The sequence below is a fragment of the Bubalus kerabau genome, chromosome 23, assembly GCF_029407905.1.
Source record: "Bubalus kerabau isolate K-KA32 ecotype Philippines breed swamp buffalo chromosome 23, PCC_UOA_SB_1v2, whole genome shotgun sequence".
NCBI classification, from domain to species: Eukaryota; Metazoa; Chordata; class Mammalia; order Artiodactyla; family Bovidae; genus Bubalus; species Bubalus kerabau.
The window spans coordinates 23660347-23675542 of record NC_073646.1 but is presented as its reverse complement, the minus strand read 5'-3'; the positions used below and the strand labels follow the sequence as shown (position 1 = coordinate 23675542).

Genomic DNA, 15196 nt, shown 5'->3' with positions numbered 1-15196 from the left:
AGAATCCCATGGACAGAGGAGCCTGGCGGGCTGCAGTCCATAGGGTTGCACAGAGTCAGACACGACTGAAGTGACTTAGCACAATAGCACCAGGAAATGGACGAGTGGGACTTAGCCAGGAAAAGTAACCTTTCATTCTTAAAAACTTTATGCGTCTTGTACTTTGGGGCTGTCCACCTTTTTTCTTATACAAAGACTGTGCACTTGTATATTCTATCATTTTGAACATTCTGTGTGTATGTGCTTAGTCATGTCTGACTGTTTGCGACCCCATGGACTGTAGCCTGCCAGGTTCCTCTGTCCATGGGATTTCCCAGGCAAGAATACTGGAGTGCGTTGCCATTTCCTCCTCCAGGAGATCTTCCCAACCCAGGGATTGAAACTGTGCCTCTCGGGTCTCCTGCATTGGCAGGCAGACTCTTTACCACTAGCGCCACATGGGAAGCCCCATTTTGAACGTTAACAAAAGGTAATATTTTAATTTCCCAAAGTCTACATAAGTATCTGCTTCTTATAAAAAAGTGAAAGTATAACAAACACTATTTGAAGCATCCCTTGGCCACAGCCTTCAATCCCACTCATGCCCTTTCTCATAAAAAGTAACTACTGTTGAAGTCTCATAAAAAGTAATTATCTTTGAAGTCCTTAAAATATACACTTTTTTTTTAAAGTATTGATATTTTTATTAAACAAAGTGACTCTGAAAAGTCACGCTCTGGTAAGGCACACGAACACAGTGACTTTGGTTTTTTAAAGTGGCTTAGTTTCTCGTCTCTGAAGAATCATCTATGGCTTTGAAAAGTCTTTCGACACATCTCCAGCCCTCTTGCCAGGTGTCAGCACCAAAGGTGGGTATGTAGGCAAAACATCAGTAACAGCATTTAAAAAGAAGATGCCCAGACTCAGAGCTTTTAGGTCTGGGTGGGTTAGTCCCAGAGATAGCTGTGAATGTTGATTCACATCTGGTTTTGGGGGTGTAGATTCTGAGATAGTTTTAAGACTTGGTGGTACATTTTTAGGTGGTTTTTTCTTTCCTGGTGAACCCAAAGACTGGTTTGAGTGGCAGAAGAGTGAGATGAGATTGTGTTTCTAGAAATTTAACAGATTTCCGAGAAAGAATTCTTCGTCCTTGATTGCTGATTTGGTCTCAGAGGTGTGTTGGGGACACTTTTTGTTCCAAGTCAGCCAGTCATCCATAGGGTACCACTGCCTTGCTCTTCATTCACAATCACATCTATTTCTTCCTTTGTGATACCCAGAGTGTTACGCATTATCTGCAACACTTCGTGATGTTGTTTTTGGTGTTTGAAAATACCCTATGAAGAGGTTTCTCACGAGGCTCTTGTCAACTTCTTCTGCATTACTTAGTAACTTCATCAATTTCTTCTGTACCTCACCCAGCACTTCCTGTTGGACCTCATTTTGTCTTTTTCAGATCTTTAACTTGTTCTTCCTTTAGATTCCAGGCAGCATTCACTTTCTCCTGATGTCCTTGTGCCGATGTTAATTTTCCTTCTAGGTTTATCTACCTTCGCCATCCATTCTGCGGCTACCACTTTCAGGTTAGCTAGTGCTTGAGCATCCTCCTTTACTTGTTCTCACGACACAGAAAGCTGTCTCAAAGTGTCATCTCTCTGCGTTGGGATGATATTCACTTGTTCGTTCAATGACTCTATCTGCAAACTGGCTTGTTGATTTGCACTTTCCATTGCATTAGAAGACAGAAGGAACTTTTCCTCCAATGCGGTGACTTTCATTCTTGTTTAGCCGCTCTGTCTTCTGCAGCCAAAGCCTCGCAGTTATGAGACACTTCTGCTTCGACAGCCCATCATGCACTCTCTCCTGCTCCTGCTTTAAGCATAGATCTTTGCTGTGTCAATGTTGAACCTCTGTCTGGAGGGCATGGTTTTCCATTTATTTCTGTTTTAGTACCAGTATGGCTTCATTTCTCTCCTGTCGAAACGTGTCTTTTCTTGCATTGATGTCACTACATTTAAAAAATGACTTATTTCCCGTTTTGCCTTGTTCTGTTTCTTTTAACAGATGCTCAAAAGCAAGTGCCTTCTCCTCCATTGTAAAGTATTCCAATTTTTTCTCTCTCCACATCATAGACAGCTGCATATTTGTCTCTTGGAATGCTTGATTTTCTGTTTCCTTTTCCCTAGATGTTTCTACTATTTTTTCCTTTTCCTCTTCTAGTTGACACATCTCTGATTCAACGCTGACTGCTATCTCCTTCAGGTTGATTACTGCCTGCTTCAAAAGGTCGTTTTCACTCACTTTATTAGTGAAATTTGCACTTAAACAAAGTAATTCATCACTTTTTGCTTGGATTAAAAGCTCCTTTTCCTTAAGTTTTGTAAGTCATCTTGTTTCTCCTGTAGATGCTTCATTTCTGAATCCACTTGTTCATGCTGCTTTCTTTCTAGTTCTGAACCATCTGCGATGGAATTGGACAATCTCTGATTATCTTCCTGGAGGGTTCTAATGGTTGCATCTTTTTCCTCCATTAATTTTCTTAACTCTCCAATCTCTTCTTTGAGCATTTTGGAAGAGTCACTCAATTCATCAGCTTTAACTGCCTTAAGAGAGGCTGCTGACGTGGAGCTAAGTGGTTCTTCAGAAGGCTGTGGTAAAATCAGGTCAGACACTCCAAAGAGAAGGCCTTTGGCCCTGCTTCTGCAAAGCTGCTCTAGGCTGAGATTAATTTCTGCTACCTGCTGCTCCAAGTTTTTGAGTTGGATTTTATCCCTTTCGTCATTTTGATCAGGTCAGTACAGTTCATCTGTAGTTTAGAATTATTAACCTTGTCAACTGAAACCGGTGCCTGAAATTGTTGAAGTTCTTTCTGAAGACTGGTGGACCCACGCTGCATATTCTGTACCACGGCCATCATGTGCTCTTTCCATTCTTCTAGCATCTTCACCTGCTGTCTCAATTTATCATGTTCCCATAGAAGCTCCTCAAATGGATCCATATGAACGACTCTCACCTACCACCATTGCTGGACGTCTGCACTGTTGCCAGTAAAGTCTGACACTTCTGAGTCAAAGCATCAATTTCAATGTCTTTTTCTCAAACCATGTGGGATGAATTCTGGATTGTTTCTCTAAACATATCCTGATCGTTTCTCTAAACAAATATTCTCTAAACATATTTCAGGATATGTTTGGATATGTTCAGGATATGTTAGAGAAATCCGGTGGAGAGTTCTGTGGTGGCATCTTTGAGTTTCAGGAGGTCAGCTTCTTTGGCAACAATTACATCTATCCTGAAATTTTCTCTTGTAAGGATGATTATTTTCCCTAGTTTTCTCATCTAAAACAGCTAACATTAATTGATGAATCTCTTCATTACCTTGGCCACTGGAAGAAGCTGAAGATACTTTCATACAAAGAAACAGTATCTCCAAAGCTTTTTGCCAGATGAGCTAAGTTAGCTTACCATTCTCACCATGGGACAGCTGATCAATCTGTTCAGTTAAAAGAGTATACTTTTCAGTTAGAAGTTTAATCTCTAATTTTTGTTATTTCTTGTAATAACCTTTCAGTTTCGGCTTTAGATCAGTCATGCTTTTCACTTCCGTTTTCTATGTGAAGATTCTGAACTTCTGTTACTTGAAAAATGTCACAGCATTCTACCGGCATGTACTGGGATTCTTCAGGCAACTGGGTTTTGATTTGTTCTGTTGCATTTTGCAAATTCCTGATTTCCTCCCCTTGGGCGGAAAAGAGCTGATTGTTTTTAATATTCATTTGCTCGCATTAGTACCTGAGATCTTTCTATTTCTTTTGATGAGATTTAATTTCAAGATTATCTTCAACTGTGCTCCATGGAGAGTCCTCAGATTCTATTTCTGGAACAGTTTTAGGGTTAATCATTGTTGCGGTTTGACTGTGTTCTTCCCTCAGTTGTTCCAATTCTTCTTTCAGATGATTATTTTCTTCTCTCATGGATGCAAGACTTTTGGCTTTTTCCACTATGGTTTGCTGCAAATTTTCCATTTTTCTTAAGGCTTGAGCATACTGATTTAACTCCTCCTGAAGCTGTGAACCTCCTTGAAGTTTTTCAATAAAAAAAAAAGTCTTTCTCCCTTATGTTGTTTCAACTGCTTCTGCTCTTCTAAACTAGACAAAATTTCTTTGGTTTCTTTGTGGTCAGCAATCATCTGCTCAACAGTATTTCTCTTGACCGAGTTTAACCAAACCCTCACACTCCAGCTATTAGGCAGAGCTGTCTGGGTTCTCTGTACTTGACGGTTCTTTAATAGCTTGCTCAGACTTCCTCCTTTCTTCCAGTAGCCTCTGTTCCGCCTGACACAATTCTGCTTCTGTCCTTTTTGCGTTTTTTAATGAATTAACTTTTCTTTTTGCCCATCCAACTCTTTAGTAATGTTCATTTTATCATCTTCAAGTTGACGAACGCTCTTTTTTTTCACATTCTAGATCTTGTTTTAGTTTACTGATCATGCTGTCTCCTTCATTTTTTTTTAAATTTCTGATCTTTCATCAAAACCACACACATTGTCATTTTTTGTTTCTGCCTGTCCAGCTCTCCTAACTCAGGGATCAGTAATTTCTTTTCAGCAGTGCTCTCATTGAGTTTTCCTTCTTTGATTTCCAAGTCATATCTTAAATGATGTACTTCTGAATCCAAGTTCGTGTGTCCTATAGTTGAGCTTTTAATGGGTTCATATTCATTGCTCAGTATGACAAGTGATAGTTGAAGTTCCTTTTCTCTATTTAATAATGAATTCTCTTTTTCTAAAACTTGGGCTCGTTTTTGAAGCTTCAGGTTCTCTTCAATGAGATTTTTATTCTGCTTCAAGCTACTTAATCTCATCATTTCATTTTCAGCATCAGACAATGGCTGTTGTTGTCTGGATGCTTCTTCCAGGGATGTTCTCTGTGGAAGAACTATTTCCTTTTCTGTCACAGCATCACTATGCTTCTTAGTAGAAGGCTTCAACTCACCTTTTTTAAATCTTTTATTCGTTTCATTTATCTGGTCTTGTTCTCTAACTAAAGCATCCATTTCCTTTTCTACGGAAGATAATTTTTTTTTAAGGTATTTTACTCTAATCTCAAGTCCTTTGATTTTCTTGGTAGATGCTACTTTTTCAGTGGCTAGGACTTGAATAGCTTTTTGCATATCATGAATCATCTCCTCGTAATCCTTTAATTGTTTTCGATGCCTGCCACTTATTTCTGCCAGTTTCTGCTGATGAATTTCCTGCAGTACTGCCATTTCAAGTTGATGGTCATCAATTTCCTTATTTCGATTCTGTTCAAGTTCCTTGATAGTATTTTGCAGTTTATAGATTTCCTTTAGATTAAAACTATCTGCTCCACGTGCTGTAGAAGTTTGAGCAAAATGTCTCCAATGGCTGACATCAGCCTCAAGTCTTAAAACTTCATTTGACAATCTATTTATTTCTTGTTGTGACCAAATTAGATCAGTGAAGTCCATATCATCATTCTGGAAAGCTAAAGCACGCTGATAGACATCATAACCCAGTGAAGAGGGTGCAGGAGTTGAGGGCTGAAAGCTATCCTGAAGATTTACTGAGTGGGTGACTGACTGCAGCTTTAGCCACTGATCCTTCATTGCGACCTGTCTTGCTGTCAGAAGTCTGATTTCTATGTCTTTCTGGCGTAACTGATGTCTGTAGCTAGTAATTTGCTGCTTCAGCTGAAGCTCTGAGGCTTCATACTTCTGTTCAGTTCAGTTCAGTTCAGTCGCTCAGTCATGTCCGACTCTTTGCGACCCCATGAATCGCAGCACACCAGGCCTCCCTGTCCATCACCAACTCCCAGAGTTCACCCAGATTCACGTCCATCGAGTCAGTGATGCCACCCAGCCATCTCATCCTCTGTCGTCCCCTTCTCCTCCTGCCCCCAATCCCTCCCAGCATCATAGTCTTTTCCAATGAGTCAACTCTTCGCAAATAGCTGTGAAAAGAAGAGAAGCGAAAAGCAAAGGAGAAAAGGAAAGATATAAGCACCTGAATGCAGAGTTCCAAAGAATAGCAAGAAGAGATAAGAAAGCCTTCTTCAGCAATCAATGCAAAGAAATAGAGGAAAACAACAGAATGGGAAAGACTAGAGATCTCTTCAAGAAAATTAGAGATACCAAGGGAACATTTCATGCAAAGATGGGCTTGACAAAGGATAGAAATGGTATGGACCTAACAGAAGCAGAAGATATTAAGAAGAGGTGGCAAGAATACACAGAAGAACTGTAGAAAAAAGATCTTCACAACCCAGATAATCACGATGGTATGATCACTGACCTAGAGCCAGACATCCTGGAATGTGAAGTCAAGTGGGCCTTAGAAAGCATCACTATGAACAAAGCTAGTGTAGTTGATAGAATTCCAGTTGAGCTATTCCAAATCCTGAAAGATGATGCTGTGAAAGTGCTGCACTCAGTATGCCAGCAAATTTGGAAAACTCAGCAGTGGCCACAGGACTGGAAAAGGTCAGTTTTCATTCCAATCCCAAAGAAAGGCAATGCCAAAGAATGCTCAAACTACCGCACAATTGCATTCATCTCACATGCTAGTAAAGTAATGCTCAAAATTCTCCAAGCCAGGCTTCAGCAATATGTGAACCTTGAACTTCCTGATGTTCAAGCTGGTTTTAGAAAAGGCAGAGGAACCAGAGATCAAATTGCCAACATCCGCATAGAAAGCACACCTTGTCTCTTTCTCTTTTTCTCTTCTTTATGATATGGAGTGACATTCAAGGTAGATTTAAATCAATAAAAGAGAAGCGGCACTACAGTAATAGTATTCAAATGGGAATAAAATATATTTAATTGCCTCTGACTTTTTTACTAAGTGGCATCTCACATACACACAGTCCTGCAGCTTGTTTCACGCAACTATTTTTTTTTTTTCTTAAAAAAAAAACCGAGGGAACATGTACATGGGACACGCGTCCGTCTTAAGAGTCCAGGTTGCTGTATTTTGACAAACGTCTACACCTGCGCATAAGCACGGCCCTGATAAAGACTTGGACCGTTTCCACCGTCCCAAAGCTGCTTTCCCCTTCCACTTTGCGCACCCCGTCCCCCACCTCCGAGAGCCCTGTCCGGGGGTCTAGTCCCGAGGGTGAATTTTTGGCGGTTCTTGGGGTCTCCACTCTTTGTGTCTGCTTTGCCCACCGCGTGTTTGCGATCTAGTCTGGGAAGTGAGTTAAATATTAATATCACCCGAGCAGGCGATCGCTGAGCGGAAGCACAAGCACGCCGAGGTCCGGGTGGACCGCCGGGCGCCGGGTGGCCGCGCGTGGCCGGGCCCAGGGAATCTCCTGGCGGCGGGGGGACCACATGGCCCCCGGGCGGGCGGGCGGCGGAGGCCTGGCCGCGAGCCGCCCGGGGCCTGGAGCTCCTCGCCCGCCCCGACCCGGCCGAGCCGGCGGGCGGCGCCGCTGGAAGTGACGCGGCGAGGGCGGGGCCGCGGGCCTGGGGAGCAGTGCCGCCGCCGCGCCTCGGCCGGGAAGCGATGTAGGAGCCGCCAGGCCGTCCCCCGTCCTGCCCGGCCCGAGCCCCGCGGGCCGCCGCCGCCGCCGCCACCATGAAGAAGCAGTTCAACCGCATGAAGCAGCTGGCCAACCAGACCGTGGGGAGGCGAGTGCGCCGCGCCGGGCCGCCGGGGGTCGCGCGGGCCGGGGGTCGAGGTCGGCGGGGGGAGGGGGGCGGGCCGGCTTCTTCCGCGCGCCCGGCCGCTGCGGGCCAGGCTGAGGCTCCGCCCGAGGCCGGCGGGGCCCAGGGTCGGGGTCTGCGCCACGCCGCGGCCTGGAGGCCCGCTCTGGGCCGCCGCCTGGCCCCCGGAGACCGGCCGGCCGGGCGGGCAGCGCCTCCCGCTCCTACCCCTCGGGGTCCCCACTGCCCCGCGGAGCATCGCCCTCCTGGGACTGGAACTGCCCCTCGTCCTTCCCTACCCCGGGATCGGGCAGCCCCGGACCGCCGCCTGGGGCTACAACTCCGATCAGTGGTGTGTCCGAGGCTGCCGGGCTTGGGGGCGGCATTCCCAGCCTTTCCGTGTGGCCCCCTGCTGCAAAACCTCACTTGCAAGTGCCTGGGGGCGGGGATGGCGGGGAGGGCGAGCAGTCAAGAAGCAAGGGTCATAAGCCCAGCGGATCTGCCTAGTGAGTTTCAGAACGCCCTTTGAGGGAGTTACAAGGTGGTGCTGTCTCTAGACCAGAGGCGAATATGAACTGTACAGCTTGACATTTAAAAAAGCTTGGGGGAAAAAAATTAGGAGAAAAGGATTCTGGAAACGCCTAGCGCCAGTTTAAAAATAAGTATCATTTTTAAAAGTCTTTCTCACTTTGGGTTTGGAAGCAGCTCCTGCTCCCTGCTTCTTTGGGATTCCTTGACTGCTTGACAAGCCCTGATTCTGAAATGACAGGAGAGAACGGGGTTAGTAGAGGATCCGGCCATTGGGACAGGACTGGTCTGTGGTCTTGAGAGCTTCTGAAGATGACCGTCATGTGCTATGTTACCTGGGGCAGAATTTTCAAGGTCTATCCAGGGCAAGTTAGCTGTATGGTAGCGATTTTGCTGTTTATTCTGGAAAGAGAGATGAATGCGGGAATTTTTTTTTCACCGCGTTGGCTTCTTTTTTTTCAGCAGTTGAGTCGAAGGGGGAGTTTGGTTTGGCCAAAGCACGTGGGACACTTCTTTTTTGTGTGTGTGTGTATGAAAATACTTTTACTTCCTCCTGAGTTTTCTAAATGTGCTCTTTACTGTTTCGTTTCCCTCAACTTTTTGCTTAGTTTTGTTGTTTAGGTCTTTTTGGTACCCCACCCTGTTAGCTTGGGGTGCGTTTATCCTTTTTCCAGAGTTCATTCCTGTCTAGGCTAAAGCCTAGATGTGCCTTATTTTCTGTTATTTGTGGGGAAATGATAGAAATAACGTGGAGAGGAAGGTTGACAAAGTATTGTGGTGGTGGTGGTTGAGTCTCTATGTCCTGTCGGATTTGCGACCATGGACTGTAGCCTGCCAGGCTCCTCTGTCCATGGGATTTCCCAGGCCAGAATACTGGAAAGTGAAGTGGCTCAGTCATGTCCGACTCTTTGCAACCCCATGGACTGTAGCCTACCACGCTTCTCCGTCCATGGGATTTTCCAGGCAAGAGTACTGGAGTGGGGTGCCATTTCCTTCTCTGGGGGAATCTTCCTGACCCAGGATTCAAACCCATGTCTCCTGCATTGCAGGCAGTCTCCTGCATCCCAGGTGAATTCTTCTTGGCTAATCTACCAGGAGAGAGTATTGGTGATGGCTCATGTTTCAGTCAAGAATCTGGGAATGAGTTACAAGATAATTCTGTGAATTTTCTACCCCTCTTAGTGTTCTCAGGAACATGCATCAGAGAATCAATATTTAGTGAGTGTCAAGATGCATTTGTCAGAGTCATTTTGGCCTGTTTATACATTGTATCAGGCAAGTGTTTTTTTTTGTTTTTTTTTTTAAACAAAGTTCTGAGGCTTTAAAAGCTGCAAAGCTGGTTCAGGGAAACTGTTCAGGGTGTCTTTGGCCCCTGCTTCCTCTGTCGCAGCTTCTCTTTTTATACTTTTAAATTCTAGCCTCTTGCCTACTTTCAGTTTTCAGTGGAGGCTATAAGAGTCGGACACGACTGAGCGACTGATTTGATCTGATCTGATCTGATACTTTTCTTACATATTAGCCTGTACTTGGAACTATCAGAAAGAAGTCTCTTTTACCACACCTGCCCTGGGTCACCTCCCACTTGTTCCTCAGGTCTCCTTGGAAAGGTCTCTGCCTCTAAAAGGCCTTCTCTGAGACAAAGTTTGGATGTCCCTCCTTGGCTCTTTGCTAACCCCATACAGCACCTGTTTTTCCATAATGTAATTGCTTCTTTACTTGCCCGCATTCTTCATCGCGCTAAACATTTAAGAATGTTTACTCTTTCTTCTTTGATTCCCAGGATCTTCTGTGGTTCCTATCACTTGGCAGATCCTCAATAAACATTGTCAAATGAATGTAAATCCAGTTCTCACTAGACTGTTCAAGTGGTATGGGAAAACGAGAACCGGACAGAATGAATGGAGTGATGTGACTCACCCTAAGACTGTAATTCTGGCTCTGACCTTTGACTCTGTTTGAAAATCTTTATTGCTTGATGCAGTGTAGGCTGCAGCTATACAGTAGTATTAAGGCTGTGGAAATTATGCACCTCAAATCAAAACTGTTTCTACTGGGGAACCTGTTGCTTTACTGCTGTTGATTTCCTATATATGTTTGTCTCTCCCCCATCTCCCTACTTAAGTAATTGTAAAGGACTAGGGAGGAAAGATGGAGGAGGCAGGAGAGAGCCTGAAATTGTTATTGGGCAGAAGCAGATAGTTGGTGGATACCAGAACCAGGCTTTTGGATGTATTGGGGTCAACACAAAGGCTACCACACACACAGTCACTAATGAGTGAAGTTGTATGTGTGAATGACTTGCCCACAGTGTGTACTGCCGGTTTGTGGTTCTAGGTGGTGTCTTGCGATGAAGTATTCTCTTTGCAGAATGAGGACCTTGTGAGTAACCCCACTCTGAGGTTCCATGGGACCGACATGTGGGAGAATTAGTAATGGCTGGAAAGAGTGAGTTCTCATGATGCAATTTGTTTGCAATGGGTGGATGAGTCTGTTTCAGAAGGTGGTTCAAATGAGGTGGTCTCCTGAGGTGGGTGTCCCAAAGGAGACAATGAGGATGGTTCTTTTGTGCCCCTTGCCTTTTGTTGATTCATCTATTCAACAATTGTTAGGCCTAAACTGTGTGTGAGTATGTGAGGTATTGGAGTCTGTTTCTGCCTCCCTGTTTCTGCCCTGAAGGAGCTCAATGCATTTGTGGAAGAGATAGGCAAGCAAAGAAATAATTGTTACCCTGAGATACGTGCTTTCAGAGGGCTGGCTAATGCTGGTTCTTATTGGATGGGGGAAGGTAACAAAAAACAGAAGAAAGCTTGGGCAAAGCCTTTTGGCTTTGTTTTCATCTCCAAGCACTTTGAGATTTCTTTTGTGTTAATGAGGTCTCCCTTAGGGGTAGTATGAAAACCCATTTCAAGCTGCCACAAGAGAAGATGGGAATTAATTGGCTTATATGTGACCAAAAAATATCCAAAAGGAGTCTGGCTTCAGGCTGGGCTGGATCCAGGGGTTCACTCTCCGGACAAGCTGGATCCACAGAAGGACCCCTCCCCGCTCCCACCTTCCATCATCCTCAGTTCCATTCCCAGAAGGACGGAAAAACCTTTTCTCCCAGTCACTGTCTCCAAAGGCCCACAATTGACTCAGTGCTTCTGACTGGGTCCCCTGCTTCTCCCTGGAAATGGGTGTGGAGTCAACACCCATCTAAACCTTAGGGACTGAGAGTGGGGGAGCACTGGCTCCCCAAGGGAAACCGGACTGCTGGTTAGGAAAAAAGAAACATCATGTCAGGTCTTTTGTAGTCTGATTCCCTGGACAGAGGAGCCTGGCTACAGTCCACAGGGTCGCAAAGGGTCGGACATGACTGAGCACAGCCCAGCACAGCAGCAGCAAGAAGCAGGCATTTTGTTCTTTGAAAATCCTTGGTGCACATAATCCAGTGGACACAGGTGGCGATTTGGAGGAGGTGATGCCCTGCCAGGAGGAAAGTGTACACGGGATGAGGACTTTGAGGAAGGTTTAGTTATGAGGTTGGAGTGTCCAGGAGAAAAGGAATCTGAAGGACTAACCAGGAGAGTTATGACCTAGGTGAGGCTCTGGGAGGGAGTGTCTCCTTGGGTGTGGGTTCCTGCCTTGACTGAAGTACTCCCTAGAGGTTCAAAGCTTTTGAGATAAGCCAAGGTTACAAACTCAAATACCTGGAGGGGCCAGATGAGTAAAATAAATGAGTGACTGAAGACGGGTAAGGGTTGGGGACGTGCCCCTCCTTGCCCCCCTCCTACGGTCTCACCAAAAAGGGCACATGAGAATATGGACCCAGAGTGACTCAACCTTTGCAACTTTCCAGAAAAGCCTGAAATCTGGATTTTAAATGAAAGTTTGCTGCTGCTAAGTCGCTTCAGTTGTGTCTGACTCTGTGCGACCCCATAGACGGCAGCCCACCAGGCTCCCCCGTCCCTGGGATTCTCCAGGCAAGAACACTGGAGTGGGTTGCCATTTCCTTCTCCAGTGCATGAAAGTGAAAAGTAAAAGTGAAGTCACTCAGTCATGTCCGACTCTTAGCGACCCCATGGACTGCAGCCTACCAGGCTCCTCCGTCCATGGGATTTTCCAGGCAAGAGTACTGAAAGTTTAGGTGGTATTTAATGGAAATGAGACGATCACTGTGATCCTGGGACACACAGAATCCATCATTGGCCAGATTTGGCTTGTGGGTCACCAGCTGGCAATTGTTGTCTAGAAGGACCTGGGACTTCAGGATCCCTATTATTATTTTTCTTATTTTTCCTGTACCTTACCCTGATATTATTGGAGAAGGAAATGGCAACCCATTTCAGTATTCTTGCCTGGAGAATCCATGGACAGAGGAGCCTCGTGGGCTACAGTCCATGGGGTCGCAAAGAGTTGGACATGACTGAACAGCTAACACATACCCTGATATTATTACATTCTCGGTTCTTTGGATTTGTTGAAGAGCTCATTCTTCTCTTTATAGGTGTGGTTTAGTCATTAAGTCATACCTGACTCTTGCAACCTCATGGACTGTAGCCTGCCAGGCTCCTCTGTCCATGAGATTTTTCCAGGCAAGAAACTGTAGTGGGTTGCTGTTTTCCTTCTCCAGAGGTTCTTCCTGGCCCAGGAATAGAACACACATCTCCTGCATTGCAGGTGGTCTCCCTCACTGCAGGCGAATTCTTTACGCCGAGCCACCAGGATGGAAATCTTTAAAAGATTTGATAGTATTATTCATCAGCTTCTCTCTAGTTGCTTTACCAAGTGCTGTACCAAACCAGGGCTTCCCTGGTGGCTCAAATGATAAAGAATCCGCCTGCTATGCATGAGACCTGGGTTTGATCCCTGGGTTAGGAAGATCCCCTGGAGGAGGGCATGGCAACCCACTCCAGTATTCTTGCCTGGAGAATCGCCATGGACAGAGGAGCCTGACAGACGACAGTCAGTTGGGTCACAGAGTCAGACACGACTGAGCAACTAAACACACAGCACAGTACCAAACCACCTGGCTTGGTTGTTGCTACTGGCAACGGTCATTTCTATTTTAGAAAGAGGGAAATGACTTGCCAGGTTCACACAGCTACTAAGAGGCTGAGGCATGACTTGAGTCCTGGGCTTCTGACTCTGGATCCCACGTGCTTCCCACTGCACAATCTGGGCTGCCTTTTCACCAGGGAAGGATTAATGTCTATTAAATGTCCTTGGTGCTTATTAAGCTGCTGGGCTCAGTGCTTTGCATAAATTATCCCGTTGCCCTCTTTCAGTAACTCCAAGAGGTGATTTGTTCCTGATATAATGATAAGGAAGCCAGAACTCAGAGAGGTCATCAAGCTAGTAAATGACAGATTTAAACTCTGGATTCTAGTTCCAAAGCAGCTGTAAATTCATACTTCATGTGGGAACTCTTAGGTAAGAAACCTGTATGAGTCGTGAGTGATGCTTTTGTTAAAATCCTTGAGGCTGAGAGCTGGATATTGCTCTGGTTTAGTGGCTCTTACCAGGTGTCGTTTTACCCCCTGGGGGACATTTGGCGATGTCTGGAGACCTTTTTTTGATTGTCCTGACTTGGTTGGGGGAGGGGTAGGTGGAGTCCTGGGAGGCTGCTACATATGCTACAAGGCACCTGACGAGAGAGCCTCACAGCCCAGACTTATCTGATCCCAAATTCAAGACTGCTGAGACTGACAAAGCCTGTTCTAGTCCCTCCAGGATCCGGACACGTGAATTATCCAAACCAAGGCACCAATGTGTTCTCTTTGGCTTATTCAGTACTTTTTTTTTTTTTTTTTAACAATCATTGGCTCATATTTTTATCTATTTTTTAAAATATATTTTATTTATTTATTTGGCTGCACCGGGTCTTAGTTGTGGCACTCTGGATCTTAGTTGCAGCATGTGGGATCTGTTTCCCCGACCAGGGATCGAACCCCGGCCTCCTGTGTTGGGAGCTCGGAGTCTTTGTTGTGCTGTGCTTAGTCGCTCGGCCCTGTCCTACTCTTTTTGAGGCCATGGACTGTAGCCCGCCAGGCTCCTCTGTCCATGGGGATTCTCCAGACAAAGAATACTGGAGTCTTCATTGGCTCCTATTTAAAAATGAGAAGTTTTCATATGAAAACCTGGATTTCCAGCAGCTTGTAAAATCTCAGAAGACCTGGCAGTGCCTGCCACCCCTCCTGAGTACAGGAGGCAGGAGCTGAGCTCCTGTTCAGCCCAGTCCCTACCTGGCTTGTTTTAGTCTGTTATTGGGTTGGCCAAAAAGTTCGTTCTGGTTTTTCCTGAAGATATCACGGAAAAATCTGAATGAACTTTTTGGTCACCCCAATATAGTCTTTGCCGACCCTTCCTGAAGGTCACAGATGTCTGCTGACCTTCTCCCCCGCCCAGGTGGGCAGCGCTAAACTCTCAAGGTGAGTCAGCAATACCCCTCTATCCATACACCCGGAATAGCTCTCTGGAGCCACGCAGACTCCATCTTGTCTCGTCCACGGTACAGCCCTTGTTCTTGTCAGCATCACATCCTACATCCCTCACCTGCTCTGGGCTTTCCAGGTGGCCCTGCTGGTAAAGAATCCACCTGCAAGTGCAGGAGACATGGGAGACTTGGGTTTGAACCCTGGGTTGGCAAGATCCCCTGGAGGAGGGCATGGCAATGCCCTTGGGATTGCCTGGAGAATCTCCCAACAGGAAAGCCTGCTGGGCTATAGTCCACGGGGTCTCAAAGAGTCAGACACAGCTGAAGCGACTGAGGATGCACCCCCTTCTCTGCTGCCTCATTTTACTCACATGGAATTTCTCTGAACAGTAATTCTGAGACAGAGGAGGCAGCTGTGCTCTGCTCCAATCGGAGTGGATTCCATCCAGCCTCTGCTTAGAGCATGGGTGGCAAGGAATCTGGTACCTTTGCAGCTTCTTCTGAATCTGATCTTCTGTGGCCTTATGATGTACTTTTCATATTGTGAAATCCTAGAATAGCAAACAGGGTATTTATACGTGAGTGAAAACCCATTATTCACCAAGA

The 15196-nt window shown here is 45.6% G+C and overlaps 1 protein-coding gene and 1 pseudogene across 4 annotated transcripts in view; one reads left to right on the top strand and one right to left on the bottom strand.

Moving 5' to 3' along the window:
- Positions 1-1015: 1015 nt before the first annotated feature.
- Positions 1016-7581, bottom strand: LOC129637644 (thyroid receptor-interacting protein 11-like; annotated as a pseudogene).
- The window catches only part of ARHGAP17 (Rho GTPase activating protein 17), a 101724-nt gene continuing 94003 nt past the window's right edge, over positions 7476-15196 (top strand). For all 4 annotated transcript variants that reach the window (XM_055562386.1, XM_055562383.1, XM_055562385.1 and 1 more), the window contains exon 1: positions 7476-7632. In XM_055562386.1, coding sequence (XP_055418361.1) covers positions 7580-7632 — 53 coding nt within the window. In that variant the 5' untranslated portion in view covers positions 7476-7579. The remainder of the gene's footprint in view (positions 7633-15196) is intronic.